The 11,700-nt window shown below is 42.4% G+C and overlaps 1 protein-coding gene across 2 annotated transcripts in view; it reads left to right on the forward strand.

The window, feature by feature from the left end:
• LOC120026430 (LIM/homeobox protein LMX-1.2-like) overlaps window positions 1–11,359 on the forward strand; it is a 75,865-nt gene extending 64,506 nt beyond the window's left edge. For both annotated transcript variants that reach the window (XM_038971288.1, XM_038971289.1), the window contains 4 exons: window positions 380–457; window positions 797–863; window positions 9,940–10,104; window positions 11,202–11,359. In XM_038971288.1, the coding sequence (XP_038827216.1) occupies window positions 380–457; window positions 797–863; window positions 9,940–10,104; window positions 11,202–11,359 (468 nt within the window). The remainder of the gene's footprint in view (window positions 1–379; window positions 458–796; window positions 864–9,939; window positions 10,105–11,201) is intronic.
• The last annotated feature ends 341 nt before the right edge of the window (window positions 11,360–11,700 follow it).

Genomic DNA, 11,700 nt, shown 5'->3' on the forward strand with positions numbered 1-11,700 from the left:
TTCCAATAATGGCAACCATCTTGGGCAGGAATAGATTAAATTGGACTGAATTTAATACTGTGTCTTAAACAGGCATGCACTTTAGAGCCTGTCCGAATTTAGGCTTTTCCTACTACTATTGTTGTGTCTTATCAAATAACAATGTGTCTACCACTTCTAGAAGATACTACTAAGATATTACTACTCATGTATTAAATATTGAATAAAATGTCATTTAAGAATTTAAACAACTATATTCAGACACTTATCATACAACCCCCTTTTATCGACCATCAAAAGTATACTGTATTTTAAATACTTTCTACCACCTCTTACTGCCTTTGTAAGAATGCTTTACAAGAGGGGGAGTAAACTTGTCTGTTTTGATTTCTCCCCCTAGGTTAGAGAGACGCTGGCGGCAGAGACAGGCCTTAGTGTCCGTGTTGTCCAAGTGTGGTTCCAGAACCAAAGAGCCAAGGTGAGATCTACCTGAACGACGTCTATAGGCTGCTCCCCAAATGAAACAGGATGGAAAATACAATCACTTTCATAAACATTTCAACAGTCAACTTGCAATGATCAGGGTTTTAGGGCACCTTAATGCTACTCTATTCACAGTCCCATGTGGCATTAGCTATTCCTTACATGGTGCACTCTATGGCCCAAAAGGCTTTGGTCAAAAGCAGTGCTCTATATAGGTTATACGGGTGCTATTTGGGACGTAGCCTAAGATTCCCTGAAGTATGAACCATATTGTCTATCCATGTTGGTCAAGCTTTTGCGTCTGTTATTAACCAGCATTGTGTTTTATTTGTAGATGAAGAAGCTAGCCCGGAGACAGCAACAACAGCACGAGCAACAGAACTCCCAAAGGCTAGGCCAAGGTAGGCTGCTCTAGTTGTGGGTGTTGTGTGTGTCTGTATGTCTGTGTGTGTGTGTTTTGTGTGTGTGCGTGCGTGTGCGCACGTGCACATGTGGTTGCATATGTGTGTGTGCCCAAGAGGTGAACTGGCTGAGAGTTTGGTTTGGAGAGGAGATGGAATAACTGGGCAGGTCTTCTGCATTATGATGATGCTTCACTGGTTCTAGAATACTCCTAGAATACCTTATGTTGAGGCTTCACTGGTTCTAGAATACCTTATGATGATGCTTCACTGGTTCTAGAATACTCCTAGAATACCTTATGATGAGACTTCACTGGTTCTAGAATACCTTATGATGATGCTTCACTGGTTCTAGAATACTCCTAGAATACCTTATGATGAGACTTCACTGGTTCTAGAATACTCCTAGAATACCTTATGGTGATGCTTCACTGGTTCTAGAATACTCCTAGAATACCTTATGATGATGCTTCACTGGTTCTAGAATACTCCTAGAATACCTTATGATGATGCTTCACTGGTTCTAGAATACTCCTAGAATACCTTATGATGAGACTTCACTGGTTCTAGAATACCTTATGATGATGCTTCACTGGTTCTAGAATACTCCTAGAATACCTTATGATGAGACTTCACTGGTTCTAGAATACCTTATGATGATGCTTCACTGGTTCTAGAATACTCCTAGAATACCTTATGTTGAGGCTTCACTGGTTCTAGAATACCTTATGATGATGCTTCACTGGTTCTAGAATACTCCTAGAATACCTTATGATGAGACTTCACTGGTTCTAGAATACTCCTAGAATACCTTATGGTGATGCTTCACTGGTTCTAGAATACTCCTAGAATACCTTATGGTGATGCTTCACTGGTTCTAGAATACTCCTAGAATACCTTATGATGATGCTTCACTGGTACTAGAATACTCCTAGAATACCTTATGATGATGCTTCACTGGTTCTAGAATACTCCTAGAATACCTTATGATGATGCTTCACTGGTTCTAGAATACTCCTAGAATACCTTATGATGATGCTTCACTGGTTCTAGAATACTCCTAGAATACCTTATGATGATGCTTCACTGGTTCTAGAATACTCCTAGAATACCTTATGATGAGACTTCACTGGTTCTAGAATACTCCTAGAATACCTTATGGTGATGCTTCACTGGTTCTAGAATACTCCTAGAATACCTTATGATGATGCTTCACTGGTTCTAGAATACTCCTAGAATACCTTATGATGATGCTTCACTGGTTCTAGAATACTCCTAGAATACTTTATGATGAGACTTCACTGGTTCTAGAATACCTTATGATGATGCTTCACTGGTTCTAGAATACTCCTAGAATACCTTATGATGAGACTTCACTGGTTCTAGAATACCTTATGATGATGCTTCACTGGTTCTAGAATACTCCTAGAATACCTTATGTTGAGGCTTCACTGGTTCTAGAATACCTTATGATGATGCTTCACTGGTTCTAGAATACTCCTAGAATACCTTATGATGAGACTTCACTGGTTCTAGAATACCTTATGATGATGCTTCACTGGTTCTAGAATACTCCTAGAATACCTTATGATGAGACTTCACTGGTTCTAGAATACTCCTAGAATACCTTATGGTGATGCTTCACTGGTTCTATAATACTCCTAGAATACCTTATGATGATGCTTCACTGGTTCTAGAATACTCCTAGAATACCTTATGATGATGCTTCACTGGTTCTAGAATACTCCTAGAATACCTTATGATGAGGCTTCACTGGTTCTAGAATACTCCTAGAATACCTTATGATGATGCTTCACTGGTTCTAGAATACTCCTAGAATACCTTATGATGATGCTTCACTGGTTCTAGAATACTCCTAGAATACCTTATGATGATGCTTCACTGGTTCTAGAATACTCCTAGAATACATTATGATGATGCTTCACTGGTTCTAGAATACTCCTAGAATACCTTATGATGAGGCTTCACTGGTTCTAGAATACCTTATGATGATGCTTCACTGGTTCTAGAATACTCCTAGAATACCTTATGATGAGACTTCACTGGTTCTAGAATACTCCTAGAATACCTTATGGTGATGCTTCACTGGTTCTAGAATACTCCTAGAATACCTTATGATGATGCTTCACTGGTTCTAGAATACTCCTAGAATACCTTATGATGATGCTTCACTGGTTCTAGAATACTCCTAGAATACCTTATGATGAGACTTCACTGGTTCTAGAATACCTTATGATGATGCTTCACTGGTTCTAGAATACTCCTAGAATACCTTATGATGAGACTTCACTGGTTCTAGAATACCTTATGATGATGCTTCACTGGTTCTAGAATACTCCTAGAATACCTTATGATGAGACTTCACTGGTTCTAGAATACCTTATGATGATGCTTCACTGGTTCTAGAATACTCCTAGAATACCTTATGATGAGACTTCACTGGTTCTAGAATACTCCTAGAATACCTTATGGTGATGCTTCACTGGTTCTAGAATACTCCTAGAATACCTTATGATGATGCTTCACTGGTTCTAGAATACTCCTAGAATACCTTATGATGATGCTTCACTGGTTCTAGAATACTCCTAGAATACCTTATGATGAGACTTCACTGGTTCTAGAATACCTTATGATGATGCTTCACTGGTTCTAGAATACTCCTAGAATACCTTATGATGAGACTTCACTGGTTCTAGAATACCTTATGATGATGCTTCACTGGTTCTAGAATACTCCTAGAATACCTTATGTTGAGGCTTCACTGGTTCTAGAATACCTTATGATGATGCTTCACTGGTTCTAGAATACTCCTAGAATACCTTATGATGAGACTTCACTGGTTCTAGAATACTCCTAGAATACCTTATGGTGATGCTTCACTGGTTCTAGAATACTCCTAGAATACCTTATGGTGATGCTTCACTGGTTCTAGAATAGTCCTAGAATACCTTATGATGATGCTTCACTGGTTCTAGAATACTCCTAGAATACCTTATGATGATGCTTCACTGGTTCTAGAATACTCCTAGAATACCTTATGATGATGCTTCACTGGTTCTAGAATACTCCTAGAATACCTTATGTTGAGGCTTCACTGGTTCTAGAATACCTTATGATGATGCTTCACTGGTTCTAGAATACTCCTAGAATACCTTATGATGAGACTTCACTGGTTCTAGAATACCTTATGATGATGCTTCACTGGTTCTAGAATACTCCTAGAATACCTTATGATGAGACTTCACTGGTTCTAGAATACTCCTAGAATACCTTATGGTGATGCTTCACTGGTTCTAGAATACTCCTAGAATACCTTATGATGATGCTTCACTGGTTCTAGAATACTCCTAGAATACCTTATGATGATGCTTCACTGGTTCTAGAATACTCCTAGAATACCTTATGATGAGGCTTCACTGGTTCTAGAATACTCCTAGAATACCTTATGATGATGCTTCACTGGTTCTAGAATACTCCTAGAATACCTTATGATGATGCTTCACTGGTTCTAGAATACTCCTAGAATACCTTATGATGATGCTTCACTGGTTCTAGAATACTCCTAGAATACATTATGATGATGCTTCACTGGTTCTAGAATACTCCTAGAATACCTTATGATGAGGCTTCACTGGTTCTAGAATACCTTATGATGATGCTTCACTGGTTCTAGAATACTCCTAGAATACCTTATGATGAGACTTCACTGGTTCTAGAATACTCCTAGAATACCTTATGGTGATGCTTCACTGGTTCTAGAATACTCCTAGAATACCTTATGATGATGCTTCACTGGTTCTAGAATACTCCTAGAATACCTTATGATGATGCTTCACTGGTTCTAGAATACTCCTAGAATACCTTATGATGAGACTTCACTGGTTCTAGAATACCTTATGATGATGCTTCACTGGTTCTAGAATACTCCTAGAATACCTTATGATGAGACTTCACTGGTTCTAGAATACCTTATGATGATGCTTCACTGGTTCTAGAATACTCCTAGAATACCTTATGTTGAGGCTTCACTGGTTCTAGAATACCTTATGATGATGCTTCACTGGTTCTAGAATACTCCTAGAATACCTTATGATGAGACTTCACTGGTTCTAGAATACCTTATGATGATGCTTCACTGGTTCTAGAATACTCCTAGAATACCTTATGATGAGACTTCACTGGTTCTAGAATACTCCTAGAATACCTTATGGTGATGCTTCACTGGTTCTAGAATACTCCTAGAATACCTTATGATGATGCTTCACTGGTTCTAGAATACTCCTAGAATACCTTATGATGATGCTTCACTGGTTCTAGAATACTCCTAGAATACCTTATGATGATGCTTCACTGGTTCTAGAATACTCCTAGAATACCTTATGATGAGGCTTCACTGGTTCTAGAATACTCCTAGAATACCTTATGATGATGCTTCACTGGTTCTAGAATACTCCTAGAATACCTTATGATGATGCTTCACTGGTTCTAGAATACTCCTAGAATACCTTATGATGATGCTTCACTGGTTCTAGAATACTCCTAGAATACATTATGATGATGCTTCACTGGTTCTAGAATACTCCTAGAATACCTTATGATGAGGCTTCACTGGTTCTAGAATACCTTATGATGATGCTTCACTGGTTCTAGAATACTCCTAGAATACCTTATGATGAGACTTCACTGGTTCTAGAATACTCCTAGAATACCTTATGATGATGCTTCACTGGTTCTAGAATACTCCTAGAATACCTTATGATGATGCTTCACTGGTTCTAGAATACTCCTAGAATACCTTATGATGATGCTTCACTGGTTCTAGAATACTCCTAGAAAACCTTATGATGATGCTTCACTGGTTCTAGAATACTCCTAGAATACCTTATGATGAGGCTTCACTGGTTCTAGAATACTCCTAGAATACCTTATGATGAGACTTCACTGGTTCTAGAATACTCCTAGAATACCTTATGATGAGGCTTCACTGGTTCTAGAATAACTTATGATGAGACTTCACTGGTTCTAGAATACTCATAGAATACATTATGATGATGCTTCACTGGTTCTAGAATACTCCTAGAATACCTTATGATGAGACTTCACTGGTTCTAGAATACCTTATGATGAGACTTCACTGGTTCTAGAATACTCATAGAATACATTATGATGATGCTTCACTGGTTCTAGACTACTCCTAGAATACCTTATGATGATGCTTCACTGGTTCTAGAATACTCCTAGAATACCTTATGAGGAGACTTCACTGGTTCTAGAATACCTTATGATGAGACTTCACTGGTTCTAGAATACTCATAGAATATATTATGATGAGGCTTCACTGGTTCTAGAATACCTTATGATGAGGCTTCACTGGTTCTAGAATACTCCTAGAATATCCACATTGTAGTAGAACTCTCACGCAAGTCAAGGCCAGAGAGATTCCTTATCAAGACCGTTTCAAGCGTCTCAGTTGGAGTGCTGATCTAGGATCAGGTCCCCCTTGTCCATATAATATGATCTTAAAACTGATCCTAGATCAGCACTCCTACTCTGAGACGCTTGACAGTGGTGAATTGTCCTGACCAGGGTAGGACAGGACAGGGGTCATTCCAGTGGTGAATTGTCCTGACCAGGGTGAGACAGGACAGGGGTCATTCCAGTGGTTAGTTGTCCTGACCAGGATGAGACAGGACAGGGGTCATTCCAGTGGTTAGTGGTCCTGACCAGGGTGAGACAGGACAGGGGTCATTCCAGTGGTGAATTGTCCTGACCAGGGTGAGACAGGACATGGGTCATTCCAGTGGTTAGTGGTCCTGACCAGCCAGGGTGAGACAGGACATGGGTCATTCCAGTGGTTAGTGGTCCTGACCAGGGTGAGACAGGACAGGGGTCATTCCAGTGGTTAGTGGTCCTGACCAGCCAGGGTGAGACAGGGCAGGGGTCATTCCAGTGGTTAGTGGTCCTGACCAGGGTGAGACAGGACAGAGGTCATTCCAGTGGTTAGTGGTCCTGACCAGGGTGGGACAGGACAGGGGTCATTCCAGTGGTTAGTGGTCCTGACCAGCCAGGGTGAGACAGGACAGGGGTCATTCCAGTGGTTAGTGGTCCTGACCAGGGTGAGACAGGACAGGGGTCATTCCAGTGGTTAGTGGTCCTGACCAGCCAGGGTGAGACAGGACAGGGGTCAAAGCCAGGCTTCAGTCCAATGATGTGTTATTACCTTCTGTTTCCACCACTGTGATATTACTGTGCGTGTGTGCGTGTGTGTATGTGTGTGTGTGTGTGTATGTGTGCATGTGTGTATGTGTGTGTGTGTGTGTGTGTATGTGTGCGTATGTGTATGTGTGTGCGTACGTGAGGTCGCTGCCCAGTATCAAACTCCCAACCCAGCAGATTTGTGACAGCAACTCACTATTTGAATTAAGGGTAGCATTATATATAGGGTATTATAAACCGGTTAGTTCCTCCTCGGGCCTTATTGCTTAATTATAAACCCGGGTAGTTCCTCCTCGGGCCTTATTGTTTAATTATAAACCCGGGTAGTTCCTCCTCGGGCCTTTTTGCTTAATTATAAACCCGGGTAGTTCCTCCTCGGGCCTTATTGCTTATTATAAACCCGGGTAGTTCCTCCTCGGGCCTTATTGCTTAATTATAACCCGAGTAGTTCCTCCTCGGGCCTTATTGTTTAATTATAAACCCGGGTAGTTCCTCCTCGGGCCTTATTGCTTAATTATAAACCGGGTAGTTCCTCCTCGGGCCTTTTTGCTTAATTATAAACCCGGGTAGTTCCTCCTCGGGCCTTATTGCTTAATTATAAACCGGGTAGTTCCTCCTCAGGCCTTTTTGCTTAATTATAAACCGGGTAGATCCTCCTCGGGCCTTATTGCTTAATTATAAACCGGGTAGTTCCTCCTCAGGCCTTATTGCTTAATTATAAACCGGGTAGATCCTCCTCGGGCCTTATTGCTTAATTATAAACCGGGTAGTTCCTACTCAGGCCTTTTTGCTTAATTATAAACCGGGTAGATCCTCCTCGGGCCTTATTGCTTAATTATAAACCGGGTAGTTCCTCCTCGGGCCTTTTTGCTTAATTATAAACCCGGGTAGTTCCTCCTCGGGCCTTATTGCTTAATTATAAACCGGGTAGTTCCTCCTCAGGCCTTTTTGCTTAATTATAAACCGGGTAGATCCTCCTCGGGCCTTATTGCTTAATTATAAACCGGGTAGTTCCTCCTCAGGCCTTATTGCTTAATTATAAACCGGGTAGATCCTCCTCGGGCCTTATTGCTTAATTATAAACCGGGTAGTTCCTACTCAGGCCTTTTTGCTTAATTATAAACCGGGTAGATCCTCCTCGGGCCTTATTGCTTAATTATAAACCGGGTAGTTCCTCCTCAGGCCTTATTGCTTAATTATAAACCGGGTAGTTCCTCCTCAGGCCTTATTGCTTAATTATATGTATATAGTGTCGCAGTATTCCACACATAATTCTACTTTTACATTTGCGATTTAGGATAAAAATTGTATCGAACACCTAAATACAAGCTAAGTAATGTAGACGCTTAAGTGCTAAGAAGCATCCAGGTGTTTTGAGTCCATATTTGACCTAATATTGATTCGGTGCTCATTTTTTGTTTCTATTCTTGATTTTCTGTTCCTTCACCTTTGATATTGAATACTGCATTGTTGAGACTGCTTGAGACGACATTAGACTGCATGTTTAAAGATTGCTGCAAAACTGACGTCATTTGGGTGATAGTGTTGATTAGAATCAAATCAAAGCCAGGGGTTATCAGGTGTGAGGTAGTGTGATCAGCGCGGCTCCCCACGGCTGTGGAGCTTTATTGAGGACAGGATATGAGAGACGGAGTAGAGCGAATGGGCTGCCGTGTCAATAATGTGATCTAATAACCAGGGTTTATAACCACCTCAGTCAACCAGTGTAGTTAACTAAATGAGCTCTGGGACTTAAATATGTGTTGAAGTTGTGACTAAGAGCATTTAGTGAGAACTGAGGAACTTCAAATCCAAACGGAAAACTTTAGAAACTGTGTACACAAGCACTTCATCATCACACACACACTACATGTTAGTGTTTTTAAATGTGTATCAATTGTAAAGTCTTTTGTCTGTGATGTATTTTTCGTTATATGTCGGACTCCAGTAAGACTAGCTGTCCCCATTGAGATCCTAATAAATCAAATCAGTGGAGAGTATGTTGTAAGAATAGGTGAATAGGTCAAGGACAGAAGAGATGTTCACCTGTATGTCTCTGTCCCCTCCAGAAGAGATGTTCACCTGTATGTCTCTGTCCCCTCCAGAAGAGATGTTCACCTGTATGTCTCTGTCCCCTCCAGAAGAGATATTCACCTGTATGTCTCTGTCCCCTCCAGAAGAGATGTTCACCTGTATGTCTCTGTCCCCTCCAGAAGAGATGTTCACCTGTATGTCTCTGTCCCCTCCAGAAGAGATATTCACCTGTATGTCTCTGTCCCCTCCAGAAGAGATGTTCACCTGTATGTCTCTGTCCTCCCTCCAGAAGAGGTGTTCACCTGTATGTCTCTGTCCCCTCCAGAAGAGATGTTCACCTGTATGTCTCTGTCCTCCCTCCAGAAGAGATGTTCACCTGTATGTCTCTTTCCTCCCTCCAGAAGAGATGTTCACATGTATGTCTCTGTCCCCTCCAGAAGAGATGTTCACCTGTATGTCTCTGTCCTCCCTCCAGAAGAGATGTTCACCTGTATGTCTCTGTCCCCTCCAGAAGAGATATTCACCTGTATGTCTCTGTCTCCTCCAGAAGAGATATTCACCTCTATGTCTCTGTCCCCTCCAGAAGAGATGTTCACCTGTATGTCTCTGTCCTCCCTCCAGAAGAGATATTCAACTGTATGTTTCTGTCCCCTCCAGAAGAGATGTTCACCTGTATGTCTCTGTCCCCTCCAGAAGAGATGTTCACCTGTATGTCTCTGTCCCCCCTCCAGAAGAGATGTTCACCTGTATGTCTCTGTCCCCTCCAGAAGAGATGTTCACCTGTATGTCTCTGTCCTCCCTCCAGAAGTGATGTCGGGTCGGATGGAGGGCCTGCTGAGCTCCTACACCCCCCTGGGCCCCCCTCAGCAGCAGCAGCTAATGGCTATAGAGCAGAACGGCTACGGCACCGACCCCTTCCAGCATGGACTCACCCCGCCACAGATGCCCGGAGACCACATGAACCCATACGGTGAGGACAGCAGCACAGAGTCAACACACACACACACACACACACACACACACACACACACACACACACACACACACACACACACACACACACACACACACACACACACAGTGGTCTAATTAGCTTGGTCACATTATGAATCATGTAGGCTCACCTTATACTAAGAATAACATGGCATGGCTGAATACACGGTGCCCTGGGAGATAATTCTCCCCCCCCCCCCCCCCCCTGATATCAGGTAGTTGCATATATATGTAGCATATTGTACAATTGGCCTAAAGATTCCTGTCTGTCTGTTGAATTGGTATCCTGTGAGCCGATGGTTTTCAGATGGTCTTCAGGTGGTCTTCAGATGGTCTTCGGATGGTCTTCAGATGGTCTTCAGGTGGTCTTCAGATGGTTTTCAGATGATCTTCAGATGGTCTTCAGGCTACAGCTTTGTCCAAACCATCACCGCTGTCTCATCTCCTAACACTCACCCAAATGATGTCATCCTTCACCAAACCCTTGGTCCTTATGACCCCCCCCCACACACACACACACACACACACGTACTGGTTTTATTGCTGCGAGGGCTAACCAATAATGTGTGTGTCTGATTAAAAATGTATGGGCCATCAAGCTGTCTCTGGCCTGATGTAACGGTGTCATTTAGATCCAAAGCACCAGCAACACCCAGGAGAGAAGACTCCTCGTCGCTGCAATTAAACACTGGTGCCATGGACTAAGAAAAGAACACACGGTCTCTGGTTGTGTTCCCACAGTGTCCCCGTAACACTCATTATTTTCTGTTGTGTGCCATCTTTATTGAGGCTTTGGAAGCACTTTGATTCAGCTGACAATAGGTGCAATCAGAGATATTGCAGCCCACACACTCCCCATTAACAGTGAACGTTCATCCCAGCTGATTTAAAGTTATTGCCACGGCCAAACCACAAACATTAACTGTGTTTTTTGGGGGGGGGGGGGGGGGGGTGTTCTTTATCCGTTTACTTTTTTTGTGTAAACATCACCCTGTTTATTTATTTGAGCAACTAGTTCACATAGCCTCACTCATAGCTCTGTTTGTCTTTGCTTCTGTCTCTCTTCTCTAACAGGAAATGACTCCATTTTCCACGACATCGACAGCGACACGTCCCTCACCAGCCTCAGCGACTGTTTCATGGCGGCGTCCGACATTGGCTCCCTGCAGGTGCGGGTGGGGAACCCCATCGACCGTCTCTACTCCATGCAGAGCTCTTACTTTGCCTCCTGAAAGTCAACCCCGAACCGAAGGGGGTTGGGGATGGAGGGATGGAGGGATGGAGGGAGGGAGGGGTGAGGATGAGGGGATACTCAGTACATAACTGTACAGCCATAAAACAAGCTTTTGCCTCAAGAAAATAACTGAAGGGAAAAACGGAAAGGTACCACGCAAAAAAAACAATAATCTCCACTGGCTTGTAGCCAGGAACTAAGAGAGAAGGACAAACTTGAAGACATAATTGGACACTTTTCTGTTCCCCGTGTATTGGAGAAGCAGTGGGAGCTTAAACTACAACATGGTTAAGAACGGTATTGGAGTGATTTCTGCGGGATGTTTGTGGGGAAAAAAAA

The sequence above is a fragment of the Salvelinus namaycush genome, chromosome 31 (assembly GCF_016432855.1).
Source record: "Salvelinus namaycush isolate Seneca chromosome 31, SaNama_1.0, whole genome shotgun sequence".
Classification (NCBI taxonomy): domain Eukaryota; kingdom Metazoa; phylum Chordata; class Actinopteri; order Salmoniformes; family Salmonidae; genus Salvelinus; species Salvelinus namaycush.